Here is a 17,628-nt window from a genome sequence, read left to right as displayed (position 1 = left end):
ATAGTTTTTTTTTTTTTTTTTTTTTTTAACCACTGTATTTATAATTAACACAATTTGAGACAAACGACTAATATTTTTTGTTTTAACAATCAAACACAATAAAAATTAAACATCTCATTTCTAATGTTTTATATGCAGATTAAATAGGTCTTTATTGTATAGGTCTAATTTTCTCCCGAGGCCACAGGAGGGCGCAATGAGCAAAATAATGCAGCGCATTTAAATTGTCAACGCAAGGAAATAACATCAAACACAATAAAAATTAAACATCTCATTTCTAATGTTTTATATGCAGATTAAATAGGTCTTTATTGTATAGGTCTAATTTTCTCCCGAGGCCACAGGAGGGCGCAATGAGCAAAATAATGCAGCGCATTTAAATTGTCAACGCAAGGAAATAACGCTATAAAAACGTGCATTACATCTAAATTAAATCTTAATATAATTGTAAATTGCATAAACAATTATGAACAAAACTGCATCATGTATTTATGCATTGCTTAATCCAAAGAGCCGAAGCGCCATTCACACAGACTGCATTTAAAAACATATGAGACGCAGTGAAAAGGAATAAACCTCCACAAATTCGTGACGTGTTTTCTAAAAGTTTAAACCATTTTAACTTTACATGGCTTTCTATACATCTCTTCTTTTGAGACACGAGTGCAGCAGTCATATTTGTCCGTCTAAAAAATGCACTGAATATGCGTTCTGTGTGAATGGCTTGGTTTCGGTTTTAACCCATTCTAGATCTTCTCCGCATTGAGCTTCTATATTTCTCTAATATTTCGAATGAATAATGCAGCAGTGGTGCATCTTGTGGGCTAGACTAACAAAACATTAAAATGCAACAACGTCACTTATGTTGTGTGCATCGCATGCACCGCATCTCGCGCGCCATTGATGACGCTCCCTGATGCACGCTTACCATTCAAATGCAAATTTTTATTTTAAATTCGACTAATATTAATTCTTTATTCGCAATCTCCTCATCACAGGCAGGCACAGCAGTCATTTCAGCATGTAATTCGTGTTTGTGTGTGCTGTCTGCGTCACTCATAGTGCGTGCCTATCTTGTGTGCTATATCGAACATTTTTTCTATCGATATCGAATAAATATCGATACAGTTTTATCGCCCAGGCCTATCGCTAACTCAGTTAGCTGGATTTGATTGTTGACGGTTTGGCATGATCTTGGCCCCTACTAATCATGGGACAATAATTAAAAATAATCATTTAAAAATTAATTTAAAGATAATATAATACTTATAGACAGTCAGTTTTACTCACTGAAAGATTTATTCGTCATAAAATTATTACTTCATAATTGTATTTGAGTCTTACACACATGCTATACAGATAATGTATGCGAGTCGTGCATTAATTTGAGTGATGACAGATATAATGGGAGTGGCTTGATGGAGCGCAGGAGAAGCAGATAACATGATCTTGACCCTGAAGAAACTTTAATGCTGACACGTAACAAATCTGTTCAAATATAAAATTAAATGAATTGCTAATTACAACATTGAAATAAAAATGTAAAGCCTGTGCAAATATTAGAAATGGTGAATATAGATAATTGGGAATCATGTAAAAATATAATAAAAACAATGCACATTTAATTTATCTATTATAATGTTTATGTAATTTTGTTCACTTGGCTGTTTCCTTATAAAGTCCTAAAATTTGTCAAGTTTTTCGTCAGGTGTCTTTTTTAATTATATAAATTATATTTAATTATATGTAATTACATTGCTGTCTTGCCGCCAGCCAATCGCAAGGATTGCTGATTGTGGTTTAGAGTATCGATACATAGCCCCTTTTAAACCAATCCATGAACGCGCAATTATCTCCGATAACTCAATCCAGCCATACTAATCATCAACAACGGGTGCGTTTGAAGAACCTAATTAGCCAGATCCTGATTAGCGCGATGATATCATCTTGGATGTGAAGAACGGCCCCTGGAGAGCTACCTTCCTGCAGACTTCAATTCCAAACCTGCTCCAACACACCTACAAGAAACTGAACATTAATTACAATATTGTTACCTGTAATCTATAGCCTCAGGCAAATGGGGAAGTCCAAATGTTTGCTTTCTTGCACAGTCTGATCGTTTTGCTTCATTAGACATCAAAATATCGTCAGAATAAAGACATAGAGCCAGTTTCCACTGTGACAAAAGATGGTTTTAAAAATTTTATTCTGACACTTGATAAAAGATATTGCATTCCTCCTTGTATGTCCTTCAATCAAGTTGCCATCCCAAAACTGTACAATGCATACAAGAGCACTGCAGCATCAAGTGAGCTTAATCATTATAAAGATGATAATCCAAAATCTCAACTGTTGATTGTGTCTATAGGTACTGTATATTGCCCACACCTTTCAGATATTTAAAAAGCTGTACCATTTTACAAACATTATATATGTTTGTAAAATGGCATAACTTTATATATATATCTGCAGATTTTAGTCGACTGATTTCATAGAAAATAACTTATGATTGGTTACATACTCCAATTTTTTAGCTTCAGACTTTGATTCCACCCAGTCAGGAGATCAAAAATGTTTGATATTTTCAGCAGATTTTAGAACGCATATTGTTTTCATTTCCTTTCATTTCATGTGTCTCCTAGCAACAATGTGCATGTTTCTGGATGAGTTTGTTGTGATCGGAACAACTTTAAAGTCTGGTAGTGTATGATCCTCAGTCGTTTAGTGTATGATGGCCAGTTTTCCTTTGTGACTATTTACTAGTCATCATACACTAAACGACTGAGGATCACATCATACACTGGTGTTTTAAAAATGTTCAAATTTAAAAAGTCATTTTGTGTATTCCAGCCTGCTTTGAATGGACAACATGCCTCTTTCATCTTTGGGCATAAACTATAGTTATGTCTAGATTTTGTCATCTTAAAGATGTGAAAATAAGTTATTAACCATTTTATAAAGATTAACTTAAACTGACAACCATCAGTTTATATGTAAAGTCTGATTATGAAGTATTTACATAGACTTTTAATGTGGAAGAACTTAAAGAGAGCACACTGAGCTTAATGGGAGCAGCAACAATTTTTAATACATTTCATGTGATATTTATTAAAATGACAAGACTTTCAAAATAAATAATCTAGGTCATGTATTAAATTCACACATATTTTAATATGAACAACTATTATTAACTTAACTTGAAATTATACTTTTTCTTATTGATGTCACACTGAAGCTGTATGATTTTTCATTGTAGTGTACCCTTTAAGCTCACCTTAAAATAATGAAATATTTAAAAATTACAGCACTGTAAAACCACATACCAGCAATAAACTGTGAATTTATAATATTATGAATGTAAAAGTACAAGCCAGTAATGCCTGTGAAGTAATATATTAGTGTAGCACACTATTTTATACAGCTAGTCAGCTAACTGTGTTCTGTAGCATCTGCGTTATGTTGCTAAAACTATCTTTTGGATTTAACTGTAATTATTTCACACATCCAAGTTCCAGGTTATAAGCTGCAAAATCTAAACATTAATCTCTTAATTTTACAGTAAGTAGTGAAACTTACTCAACATAAATACTTAAACATCTAAAAAAATACACATTTAAGGAGCTCCTCTTTTGGTGAAAGTTTTCAGGCCGCCAGACAGTGTGAACACATGGACACTCATATCTCCGTGTGCAATGATCTGATTGACTTGAAATTACAGGAGGTATGTAGGAACAAACACATCAATTGGTTAAGACATCAAGTAGGATAATACATTATTTTGTCTTTTTATAATCTGAGCTCAAAAATGGAAGTGTGCTTAATGGGTACGTGAGCTTAATAGGTACGTTTACCCTAACTGACCATGGGAAAAAAATGATCTGACATGATTGTGTGTTGTGACATTTTTCTGAATTCAAAATGTAGTAACATCTCTAAAAATGTGGAGCTAATTTTTAATGTGATCTGATCGTGGCTTAATTTTGACAGCACTTATCAGATAATGTGCATGTATACGCAGACCTTTAGATCGAGTGAGGCAGTGCACACTCGGACTGAGTGCAAGTGAATAAAACAGAAACAGGCTCCTGCATGTTGCGACAACAATTAAAACAACTTTTTAAAATTCAGATGTTGCAAAAAAAAAAAAAGATGTTGAGTACAAACCTCCAGTCATTATAATTCCATTAATATGCTGGTAGAGCAAAAATAAGTGCTTTCTGAGGTCATTTTCCTGCAGCTCCAACAGTACAGCATGGCGGTAGCAACGCCGAGGTCACTCCTCTTGCTTCCAATGCACGATAACACAAATGCCAAATTAAAATGAACCTAAATAATCAGAGGGCAAATATTGCAGATGATCATGCTTAATAAATCAAGAAAAGCAGAAATCAGAAATGATTCATCATGCAGCCCTATCTAAACCGCACCAACCACTGCATGAACTAAACAGTGACACTACTATCTTTTAAAGCTGCTTTACATCAGAATCTGAACTGTATGCATAGGCAATTTCCATACTTGATTTTCCTGTGTATCTCTTTGATGCTTCTGACATCAATATATCAATTATAAGCAATATCACTAATAAATTCAATAGAACAAAGATACAAACAAAATAAATAGTGCTTTAAATTTTTCTCGTAGATCTAACAGTAGTGTTCAGGTAAGAAAATTATCCAAGATAATGTTTTGTCTGATTTTCAGTGGTGTGAAGTAACGAATTACAAATACTCACGTTACAGTAATTGAGTAGTTTTTATCAGTAATTGTACTTTTTTGAGTAGTTTAAAAATTGTGTACTTTTACTTTTACTTGAGTACATTTTAAGTGATGTATCAGTACTTTTACTCCGCTATTTTCCTCCGTTTGTGGTCGTTACATGCTTATTTTAATTTTATTTTTTATCCATCAACGTGATTGGATAGGGAGGAATGGGCCTCGTGACTTTCGTCAAATCAAATTGTGCATAGAAAACTTTAACCGCCAACTGTTTATCATGGCTGCTGGAAGTGCATTCTTCAAGCATCAATTCAGTCGCATCTTCCTCTAACTTAATATGTTAAGGTAAATTTCGGATTTCTGCTTACTAAATGATTTGTATATATGCTTGCCTATCTACACAGCCTGAAATCTGGTGTGATGTTGCGGGTATTGCATACAGTGTTAACTCCCGCAAGTGCCACGTTCGGTAAATTCCCACTCACTTATATGACACGCGATCTGCACTGCCTCGTCTCTCTCTCGCGTGCGTTCTGCAGCAGTCACTTGGATAAGTCGTTGTTGCTTGTTGAACTTGTTGACTTTTGATGAATTTGAGCGCGTGATGCGCGCAGTGAAAAGGGTTTTTATTTTATCAATTTTATACTATCCGCCTTCATTTAGCAAGTGAACTCGCGCATAAACAATTTTCAAGTTCAACACTTTTTGTTCCGTTCAGTTGTGGATGCTGCTGATTCACTGAGACCGCGTGTGTGTGTGTGTGTGTGTGTGTTTTCCTTTGAAAAAGTTTCCCCAGAAATAACTCGCTATTTAATGCATTTCCCCTTACAAATTGTATTATCAGCATAACAAGTTGCCATCCTTCTAGAACAATATAATTTGTGTCACAATTTTAACATAAATGCACAAAGTTTAGTTATTTTTATTTCTTTATTGCAAAACGCTAAAACTGGCACCGTTTTGGAGAGACGTGGGCTCTCATTTGAACCCATATCATGGTGTGTGATGCTGCTCTATGAGTTTCTAAAGGTGTTTGTATTTGCGCTGTTCTAAACATTAAAGGGGTCACATGATGTTGCTAAAAAGAACATTATTTTGTGTATTTGGTGTAATGAAATGTGTTTATGCGTTTTAAGGTTAAAAAAACACATTATTTTCCACATACCCTAGAGTGAGCAGAGGCCGGGGGCTAAAGAACGGCACGCCGGGCGGGCTTGCGGCAACCACATGTGATGACCCCAGGCTGGACTCCGCTTCGTCCCTTATCCCAGCTGTTCATGTTCACTTAGATAAAACCAGCTATGTTCACAAGCATACTTGCTAAGATGGGTAGTTGACAATTTTGTGTTTGTCCATTCAAGCATAAGACAATTTTGACATCTTATTGTCTGAGATGGTTAGAAAACTGTCAGAGAGCACATGAGTACTATCATGTTGTTGTTGTTTAAAAAAAAAAAAAAAATTAAGTGAAGTGACATGTGGCCAAGTATGGTGACCCATACTCTGAATTAGTGCTCTGCATTTATCCCATCCAAAGTGCACACACACAGCAGTGAACACACACACACACACACACACACACACCCGGAGCAGTGGGCAGCCATTTTTTGCTGCGGCTGCAAGGGGAGCAGTTGGGGGTTTGGTGCCTTGCTCAAGGGCACCTCAGTCGTGGTATTGAAGGTGGGAGAGAGCACTGTACATTCACTCCCCCCACCTACAATACGAGTACGGTACGAGATTCGAGCCTGCAACCTTTGGGTTACAAGTCCGACTCTAATCATTAGGCCACGACTTCCCCAGTCGTTGCAAGACTAAGCTATACTCCACCCAAATTTACTCACCCTCATGCCATGACATATGTATATGACTGACTTCAGATGAACACAGAGACTCCCAAATTTGATGCTTCAAAAACTAAAGTGAACATGCAACCCCAGTTGATGAATCAGTGTGTTCTGAAGCAAAAAGATAGGTGTGGGTAAGAAAAATAATTACATTTTTTTTTTTTTTTTTATAAACCATCACTTCTGACCAAATGTTGTACATGGGTTCATGTGTCCATGCTTGATGTAAACATCAGCACATTGCAAAGCGAGATGTAATGGCCCTCTGTGCATCTGTCACTTCTTGCATAAGCTGCAAGACATGTTCATGTCATGCTTCACAAGGTGTTGACATTTGTCAAACGTAAGCTCATCAACCTGTGAATGACAGTTGTTCAGAAGCGATGGTTTATAGATAAAAGTGTTTAAAATATTAGAATATTTTCCTACACACACACCTACTGTTTTGCTATAAAAGACATTGATTCATCAACTGGGGTCGTATGGAGTAGAGCCCGACCGATATGTTTTTTTGGGGGGCCCATACCGTTATTAGGGAGTAAAAAAGACTGATACTGATAGATCGGCCGATAATCTGTGTGTAGGCTATATTATAGTACAGTATAGTCAAAAGTTTGGACACACTTCCAATGCGTGTCCAAACTTTTGACTGGTACTGTATATAGAATACAGTATATAGCCTCCATAAACAGAATATATATATACCAGGGGTGCCCAACCCTGCTCCTGGCGATGGACTGTCCTGCAAAGTTCAGCTCCAACCCTAATCAAACACACCTAAAGCAACTAATTAGGGTCTTCAGGATCACTTAAAAATTAAAGGCAGGTGTCTTTGATTAGAGTTGGAGCTAAACTTTGCAGGACAGTCCATCCCCAGGAGCAGGGTTGGGCACCCCTGATATATACATAAACACATTTTTTGCAATGATAACTCAAATGTGGTGATCAAACACTTATAATGATGTGACAAACATAGGCCTATGTAGTGGAGGCAGGGTATTTAACAATAAACCTTATTTAAAATGAGTCTGACATCAGTGCACTTAACAGTTAACTTCACTTATTATAAATAACTTAACACAAATAGAACAAAATATGTATAACTTGAATTAAGAAGTTAAACAAGGTAACTGTGTAGGGCAAGCAAGCTACTGCCAAACCACCAGGGGCAGGTTTATGCAGGAAGCACAGATTTACCAAATGTAAACATCTAAAATGAAAAAATAATGATAAAAAAATGTTTTTTTATTTTACATTTGTTTTTATGACTGGATTCCACGATTCCGTCATTGAGTAGCATTGAGTCTCTCCAACTAGGTGACAACGTAGCGTTAAATCACCATTCAACATACACAAGCCACCACCGCACTGCCATCTATTGGACTGCAGAAAGATACTAACTTTTCAATCTGCTACGTTACTGACTGTACTGACAAACTATGCTGACACTGTGTCTGCGCCACAACAGGACGCGACAAAGCAACCGTTGAAAATCATTTGAAATTTGTGTCAGTACGTCATAAATAGAACGAGGTATCATTTTACTGCATCCAGTGTAGACAACATTACTGTTTATAATGGGTTCTATTCTACACCGGAAGCGAGCGGCACGGCGTGACTAAATACAATAGAATTCTATTGTATTTTGTTGTGCGATGTGATGTGACTGATGTGATAAGCATGAGTTCTGGGCTGTGGTGCGGCCAGAATGAAATGGCCTCGATAATCTCCGGTGGCCGTAAACACAGGCTTTAATGGACCGCAGACGCATGCCGTGATGCGCAGATCAGCTCTAGTCTCTAACATCACTGAATCTGCTGTTACAAATGAGCCATCCATTCATCATATCATCATGCAAAACTAAGAATTAGAATCATTGTAATGTGGTGATCAAATATAGGTGCGGGTGTGTGGCGGGCGGATAATTTGAAGCAGCGGACTCGGGTGAAGTTTGAGCTCATCTGCGCATCTCTACACTACACTGACCTGGGTCGCCAGTAGCAAACAATGGAGCGCGCTCTGCTGGACAAACTAAGTAATTACACTGTTCAGAAGCATTTAATCTGCATTATATGTTCTGTAAAAAAAAAATTCATATCGGCGGCATATTCGCCGATACCGATATATCGGCGACAGGCTCATATCGGCCGATAATATCGGCTAAACTATATATCGGTCAGGCTCTAGTATGGACTACCTTTGTGTTCACTTTGTGGAGTTTTTGAAGCGTCAGCTTTGGGGTCCCATACACTTGCAACATGTGGACTCAGAGATGGATCTTTTTTTTATTTTATTTTTTTTATCTTTGTGTTCATCTGAAGAAAGCCGGGGCATTATGAGGGAGAGTAAATATTGAAGTTTCATTTTTGGTTGGAGTTTCCCTTTAAAACCCCCTTTTAAAAGTCCAAAATTAACATTTGCCAAAAGCAAATAAAAATTGCCACTGGCAGGTATATGAAAGTGTTACTCTATTGTTTAACATTTGAAGCAAATAAATGTAGACAGTCATAAATATTAGAAAATATATAGAAAATACTTTCTTTTCTTTTACAGTACATCAGGGGGTGGTTCAAGTTCTCTTTTGTCCTTAGCTTTCTAATGTGCCCATTTTTTTCTGTAGACACTGTGGACTGCAGGTGTTCTGATGTAGACATCTCCTTCTACCTCACATCACTTCCTCCCTCAATCCCAACATTCAGACAGCGGAACTCTTTGGAACCACTTTAAAAGTTGTAAAAATTCAGCATGGTAGAGAAATTACCTTAATTTTCAAAGTATTCAGGGTACAGGCCATTGCAGAAAAGAACCCGGTACTCTTTGACATTCAGAAGCTGGTTGAAAACTCATGGGATACGAACATGTCGGAGATTGGAGAGCGTCGGCAAGTCAACACAGATTATGCCGTTTCTGTGCTGGAACAGCTAAAGTTTTTCTATGAGCAGAAGTTGCTGACTGACATCACTCTGCTGGTGGAGGAGAGTGAGTTCCCCTGCCATAAAATGGTGCTGGCCACCTGCAGCTCTTACTTCAGGTGGGTGGAGTATGAACATTCAACTGATTAATCTATAAACCATTTAAAAAAAAAACATTAGAATTGAATTATACATGTATGTTACTAAAATGTGAAATTTTCTAAAATTCAGTTTTACTTGTATTGATATTTTAATGACGTCATTCCATGGTTATGAGTTTTCTGTTTACTTCAACAGCTCAGTGCTCTGGTAATTTAAAAAATATGACCATTTCAGGGGTGGACAAAATTGCGACAATTAGGGTTGTACGATTAATCAAAATTGTAATAAAATCTTTATTCTGCACGATTTCTAAACTGCAAAAAGCACGATTTCTCTGCCACTCCCCTCAAGGTGCATGTCTTCAGGCACAGAGCAAGTGAGCATTTGCAGTTAAAGAATTGAACTTCACGCTCATGCAGAAAAAGCGTTGAATGCTCAATTTTGCAAATATCAAGTGAATAACACTGGGTGGCCGCTAATCTCCATGAAACGCAGGTAGTGTCATCTATTATGAGTGTTTAAAATATGAAGATTGTGATCACACTTCTGCTGGATTAAGTACTTAAATCATATTGTTTACACATTGGATGCATTAAAGCTGTTATACAGTACTTGTAAAAAGTTTTGTTTTCTATTAAACTGATCAAAAGTGACAGTAAAAACATAGTTACAAAAGATTCTATTTCAAATAAATGCTGTTCTTTTGAGCTTTTCTATTCATCAAATAATTATGAAAAAAAAGTTTCCATAAAATATTAAACAGAAAAAAAAAAGTTTTTAACATTGATAAAAATCAGAACCATTGTTAATAACTGAGCACTACTACTACTAATAATAATTGAGCAGCAAATCAGCATATTAGAATGATTTCTGATGGATCATGTGACACTGAAGTAATAATGCCGAAAAGTCAGCTTTGCGTCAAATGGAATATTCAAATAGAAAATAGATTTAAATTGTAATAATATTTCACAGTAATACAGTTTTTACTGTATTTTGGATCAAATAAATGCAGCCTTGATGCGCATAAGAGACGTCATTAAAAATATTTAAAAATCATAATTTTACAAGCTTGATGTATCGGATTTCTTTATGAAATGTCAGGCTTTGCTTAAATGTTTACTTTGGGCATTTGGAAACAGAGTGTGCATATTTCCAACTGTGTCTGTGATAATTATATTGAAACACGCTTGGTACAGACACACTGCAAAGTGGAGGCGTTGTAACATTTTGAGTGTTGTGAGTCGAGTTCTGCGGCAGTAGTGGACAGTCAGAATGCTGCACACTTAAATAGAGCATAAGAATTAAACAGACCGGCCTTACAACACACTGTTCTAGTTTTTGTTTTTTGAGAGACTGTTACAACCTTTTGATAAAGCGCTAATTGGTTTCCTTTTGAAATGTTTCAAATTCTAATTGATAAATGCCAAAATGTATTCATGAATATAAAGTGTGTAAGGAAATACTGTCTTAAAATCATGAAATCATAATGTTGACAAAAACAATCATGATTTTAATTTTTTTGTATTGATTCAACAAGCCAGTGAGTGAATTTCACTTTATTGCTCTGGTCCCCAGCTGAACTGGAAGTTTCTGAATTAGACTGAATTGTATTGCCTGAAGTGCTGGTCACCATCCCAGTAGTTTGAAAAGTGCCTATTCAAATGCCAGCTCACCCTTTTGCTCTGTCTGTCTGTCTTTTCTTTTTCTTTTTTTACTTGTGATGAAAAATAAATGTAGTGAAGTTGAATACTTAATTTTTATTAAACTCAAGTAAAAGATCCACAATTTTATTATATTCAAAATAGACAAATAAATAAATACAATAAACAATGTACTTTAAAATGTACTGTAATCCTTATTTTGCTGTTCCTCTTTGAAATTTTGGAGTTTACTTAACCCTTCACAACTTATTTTTCTGTGAATGTGTGTCATATGGTTCACACAATGACAATTCTGATATTATTAACTCACTATAATATTCTAAAGCTGGTAACCCCATTTTATGGTACCCTTGTTACACGCTACATGTAGTAATAGCAACAATAAATTATGCATAATTACATGCAACTAACTATAAACCAAACCCTCATCCTAACCATTACCAGATAGTAAGTGCATGTAGTTAGTTAATATTACTCAGTACTTAAATATGTAATTACACTGTAACAATAAATGTCCGCGGGTCCTTAAAGTCTTAAAATGTCTTAAATTTGGATTCGATGGGTCTTAATTATTTTTGGTCTCATTACCGCTAAAATATCTTCAGTCTGACGGACCTAATGACTGTTACAATCATTGGACAGACCGAAGATTTTTTCTTCCCGCGGTAAGTTACTGCATCATCAGAGAGAATTGCAGTAAGTTAGCAGAATACAGAATACAAGGTCGCGCAGAGGCTCACTCTGTTTGTCTCGAGACTTCAGAACAAATGAGCGTGACCGCACACAAACTCAGAAGAAACACACTGAGGTAAAAATTCTAAATGTTTAGTTTATTCATAACATGATATAGTTAAATAACATCATGACAAGTGAGCTATCTAACACCTACAGAGTCGGAAGTCGTGGCCTAATGGTTAGAGAGTCGGACTCATAACCCAAAGGTTGTGGGTTCGAGTCTCGTTGATGGGGGGGGGAGTGTACAGCGCTTTCTCCCACCTTCGTTGTAGGTGGGGGGAGTGTACAGCGCTCTCTCCCACCCTCAATACCACTACTGAGGTGCCCTTGAGCAAGGCACCAAACCCCCAACTGTTCCCCGGGTGCCGCAGCATAAATGGCTGCCCACTGCTCCGGGTGTGTGTTCACGGTTTGTGTGTGTTCACTCACTGCTGTGTGTGTGCACTTTGGATGGGATAAATGATAAATAAAACTAATTCCGAGTGTGGGTCACCATACTTGGCCAAATGTCACGTCACTCACTCAGAGTGCACGCATTACGTGAAGTCTAGTGCGCGATTTAGAGTGCGCTCTGCCTGATCACTGCATGATTCAGTCTATTAAAATTCAGAATTATCACAAATTCAAGACAAGGGGGCAGAAAATGTGTATTTACATTTTATGCTTCATGTAGTTAATCAAGTTCACACGGAAGAGTGCCTTTTTTTCTCCAAAAATTACCATATACAAATGTGATATTGATTTTTTTATTTTTTTTTTTATTTACAACAGCTCAATAAACTAGAAGTTTTATTGAGAGACTTACGTTTTAGACACCATATTGCCTGTTTTTGCACTATTTCGCCAACAAAAATAATTCCAAACAAAGCCACAGTGCTGTTTTGCGTCTTTGAACAACATGACGGTATTTCGTTCCCGAATGAATCAACTGGTGGTTTTAATTTCACATTTAAAGTATCTTTTCATTATTTAAATTATTTCAAATATCAGTATTCAATGTTTTGTTTAATATATCAAAACATTATTTATGCATTTGTAACTGCAGGTTAAATGCATTCATGTTCTGCACTAAACAGTGTGTAAACACATCTAAATGCCAATTCAGGTGCAGCTTATGTCTGGAATGCAAAGATGAATTTCGTTTATACTGATTTCATTTGCTTGGTAACAGCCCAAATGTCTTATTATTCTAATTCACTGATTTAAATGTAAGAATTTGACTCAAAAAATAATGCACACTTATAGAAAATGCCCATAAAAGGTAAAAATCTATTTAAACGTATTGGAAAAGATTAATTTCTATCTGACAGAATATGAGGAATATCAAAAACTTTAGGAGTCAGCTGTCCACGAAAGTCCTTAAGATACCAGCATGATAAAACACTTAATCAGTTGAAGTGACTTACTGGTAGTTTAGTTGAGAAGTATGTTGAAAAGTATGCATTTTCCCCCTCAACATTTCTAATTTGTATACTCATAAATGCATTTAAAACATTAATCTCATAAAATTATTTATTGCAGTTGTAATTATTGTTATTTGCAGTGTAAATTATTTAATCTGACTGGTAGCAGCCCTATAGTGGATATTTTGTATGGAATATTGTCTGTTGACATGAAAAGTTCACTGTATATCATAGTAATAAATACCATTTACTACAGCAATGATATTTTGTTTTCTTTTTAAGTTATACACATTAAATATTACATATATGTATGTAATAAAATGTGTATTTCCATTACAGTTTTAGGTCTTAAATTTCATATAAGGTGGTATTAAAAAGGTTTTTAAAAGTCTTAAATTTAACTTGTTTATGTCTGCAGAAACCCTGAACAAGGACACAATCAAATAGAATTTGGGACCAAATAATATTTTTTATTCACATACTTGCTTTTTATTGCATTTTAAGTTGGCCGACACAAAAAGATAATTTTGTCAGACCTCTAATAAATTACTTGTTCTTTTGTTTAGAAGCCTAATGTTTTTGTAAATTACAGAATATTTTTCTTTAGAATAGTGAGAACTTTAGTCGATGAATCAAGATTAGACACATTTGAAAGTGTCACATTTAAGTGACTTTGTTTTAACCAATGTTGTTGTTTTTTTGTTTCTGTAGGGCCATGTTTATGAGTGGGCTCAGTGAGAGCAAACAGACACATGTTCATCTTAGAAATGTTGACCCCATCACGCTGCAGACCATCATAACCTATGCTTACACCGGGAACTTAGTCATCAACGATACCACTGTGGAACCTCTCTACGAGACGGCCTGTTTTCTTCAGGTTAGGAAGACGTGCACACAGTCTTCCACGGGTTAATGTTAATGTGCTAAAAATCATCAAACCCTTCCTCTAACTTGCTTGCTCATGTTTTGTCATTTTACCTTCCACATACATGCACTGACTTGTTTTACCAAGTTTACCACTTGTTTAATTTACAAAACCTATGGGTCACACATTGCCATCACAACATGCCATTGCTGTAGATTTTGAGCAGCACACTCTAGCATTTTTCTCAGTATTAACAATAGTGTTAATCAGTGTTTGTCTACTTATTTCTGGCTTTCATTGTCTTTCTTTCAGGTGGAGGATGTTTTACTACAGTGTCGAGAATACTTGGTCAAAAAAATCACTGCTGAAAACTGTGTCCGCATGCTAAGCATTGGTGACCTGTTTAGCTGCACAGAGTTGAAGCAAAGTGCTAAGCGCATGGTGGAGCACAAATTTCCTGTTGTCTACCGACAGGAGGCTTTCCTGCAGCTCTCACACGAGCTTTTGCTGGACCTCCTGAGCAGCGATAATCTCAATGTGGAGAAAGAGGAAACGGTACGTGAGGCAGCCATGCTGTGGCTGGAATACAACATGGAAGCACGTTCTCAGTATCTGTCCTCCGTCCTTAGCCAGATTCGAATTGATGCGCTTTCTGAGGTGACCCAACGTGCCTGGTTCCAAGGTCTTCCACCAAACGACAAATCAGTGGTAGTGCAAGGCCTGTACAAGTCTATGCCAAAGTTTTTTAAGCCCAGACTGGGTATGACCAAGGAAGAAATGCTCATTTTTGCAGAGGCTGAACCACCAGCTGAAAGCCACCCAGTCGTGATAGGTCCACGTCACACAGTGGTCTGTTACAGCCCTCAAGCAGAGAAGGTCTATAAACTGTGTAGCCTGCCTGGAGACTTGCAGAAGGTTGGGACATTGGTCACCCCAGACAATGATGTGTTCATTGCAGGTGGACAGATACCACTGAAGAGTGCTCTAGCTACCCACGGAAGCAAAAGTGGCAAGCTGCAGGCTGCCTACTGTTCAGTGGACAGCTTCTACTGGCTGAATGCCCAGCAGAATGCATGGGTGGCCAAAACGCAGATGCTATATGCTCGCACTAAACCATCGCTGGTGTATTGTCAGGGTTTCATTTACGCTATTGGCGGCGATAATGTGGGTGGAGAGTTGAATAAGCGCACAGTGGAACGCTACGATTGTGAGCAGGACGAATGGAGCTTGACCAGCCCTCTTCCCTGCGCGTGGAGTTGGAGCACAGCGGTAACAGCCCGGGACTGCATCTATGTCATGACGCATGATCTCATGTACTGCTACTTCCCTCAAGCTGACACTTGGGTGGAAATGGCCATGCGGCAGACTAGTCGCTGCTTTGCTTCAGCAGCTGCATTAGGAGACCTCATCTTCTATATTGGTGGTCTACATGTGGTGGGCAACTCGGGTTTGCGTCTGCCAACAAGCACTATTGATGGCTCCTCGGTTACGGTAGAAATATACGATGTCAACAAAAATGAATGGCGTCTGGCTGCTAACATCCCAGCCAAGCGGTACTCTGACCCATGTGTGCGTGCCGTGGTGCTACTGAATATGCTATGCATCTTTATACGCGAGACACACTTAAACGAGCGGGCGAAGTATGCTCTCTATCAGTACGACCTGGAGCTCGATTGCTGGTCCTTGCGGCAGCCCGTGTCAGAACGTGTGCTCTGGGACCTCGGCAAAGATTTCCGCTGTGCCGTGGGTAAATTATACCCATCCTGCCTTGATGAAACTCCCTGGAAGCCACCCACTTACCTCTTCTCTCCTGATGGAGCTGAGGAGTTTGAGGTGGATGAGGACATGCTGTCACTGCCTCATGTATAGTTAATGGCGTCGTCTTTAAAACTAACCTGTAATTTATCCACTGTTCTGAAATAATGCTCTTCTGTTTTGAGAGGAAAGGTGATTAAGCTGATAGACGGTCTTCCTTTAATGCCTAGTGTGCTCATGGAGATCAAATGTTTAATTGGAAACTAAAATGTTTAATTCAAATTTTGACCCATCACCGACACTTGTAGTTTTGATCATTCTTAAAGCAAGGTTGAGAACATAAATATTTAATTTCTCTCATTACAAGTTTGGCGTTCTGTTTTAACAATTTGATGGTGTAAACGAATGATGCAATTAAACCTCCTTTGGTTGAAAATGGCAACTGTACACCCAGAGTTCTTACATTTCTCACTCTTCTTTTGTCCAGTTCATCTTCCAGAAATCAATTGCTCACCTTTCTCCTAAATGTTACCAGGGTAACAAGAGGTTCAAGGGGTTGGTGAAATATTTTGTACTGAATGTCATTTGATGTTTTGGGTCGCCACTGGTTTGGTGACTTGCTTGACATTGATTTTGTTTTTGTCATTGTTTGCATCTGTATTATCATAGTTCACATTCTCTGTGGTCTGTCTGTTGACCTGTCTTGCATATGGCATCATTTGACCTCTTAAAAGGGTAGGTTTCACTCTTACAACCACAAACACACTAGCGATACCTCAGGGTGCTTACCAGTCTGGTTTCGTACTCTGTTTACCATATCATTTATTTCTCTCTAGTTTGCAAAGGAATTTCTTGTTTTTTGTTTCTTCAGGCATCTTTGTCTCCAAGTTCCTTTGTGTTTTTCCTCGATTAGACAAATGCAGGAAATGCCTGCTACAGTATTCATTCTCCATCATGTTCAGAAGTATGTATGTTTAGATACTGAAAGTGTGGAACTGAACTGAAACAGGTAAAAAAAAAAATAAAACAATTTACTCTTGAGCCATCATGACGCATCTTCAAATTGCTTTGCAATGCTTTGCTGCCCTGGATCATAATGTTCTAATATTATGGTTATTATTTTCCTGGGAAAAAAAGATTATTTGCTGCTGTATTTGTGCAATAGGGTGTACAATGCCGTTCTCTCCTGCCACACTCAACCCCCCCCCCCCCCCTTCTGGTTTTCATTATTTCATACTACTATTTGTAATCATTTGTTATAAAATAATATTGAGACTGTTTCTGTTGCTTGGGGCATTTAGGTGAGGGTGGTCCAAAAGCATCAGGTTCACATAGACGGCTGACAGCCAACAGTGTATATTCAGTGAATCGTAATTTATTATTTTAAATAGAAGGAAATGATAATAGTTGTAAGCCTTTCTTTAACAACTTGGTAGGCTATAAACACTACGCAGAAGTAAGATTGAATGTTTGATCTTCGTTCATCGTGCATTTTTTTAATTACTGTGGCAGTAACAAACCTCAAGGAGATGATGTTTACCTTCAAATTTCAGTGAAGTACAACAGTTATTTCTTATATGAACTCATATGCTTGATGGATCTAAATTGCTCAAGATCTTTGCAAAAGTT

The 17,628-nt window shown here is 37.3% G+C and overlaps 1 protein-coding gene across 2 annotated transcripts in view; it reads left to right on the top strand.

Annotated features, from left to right (window-relative positions):
• The window catches only part of LOC107551836 (kelch repeat and BTB domain-containing protein 2-like), a 34,490-nt gene extending 17,292 nt beyond the window's left edge, over positions 1-17,198 (top strand). The window contains exons 2-5 of one of the 2 annotated variants that reach the window (XM_016233585.1): positions 9,184-9,311; positions 9,392-9,594; positions 14,091-14,256; positions 14,557-17,198. In XM_016233585.1, the coding sequence (XP_016089071.1) occupies positions 9,309-9,311; positions 9,392-9,594; positions 14,091-14,256; positions 14,557-16,113 (1,929 nt within the window). In that variant the 5' untranslated portion in view covers positions 9,184-9,308 and the 3' untranslated portion in view covers positions 16,114-17,198. Of the gene's footprint in view, positions 1-9,183; positions 9,312-9,391; positions 9,595-9,698; positions 10,073-14,090; positions 14,257-14,556 lie in introns of those variants that run through there. The other variant, XM_016233586.1, reaches the window with a different exon arrangement.
• Positions 17,199-17,628: the final 430 nt, after the last annotated feature.

This window comes from Sinocyclocheilus grahami, unplaced genomic scaffold (genome assembly GCF_001515645.1).
Source record: "Sinocyclocheilus grahami isolate Dianchi unplaced genomic scaffold, SAMN03320097.WGS_v1.1 scaffold435.1, whole genome shotgun sequence".
Classification (NCBI taxonomy): domain Eukaryota; kingdom Metazoa; phylum Chordata; class Actinopteri; order Cypriniformes; family Cyprinidae; genus Sinocyclocheilus; species Sinocyclocheilus grahami.
This window is presented reverse-complemented; position numbering and strand designations above follow the sequence as displayed.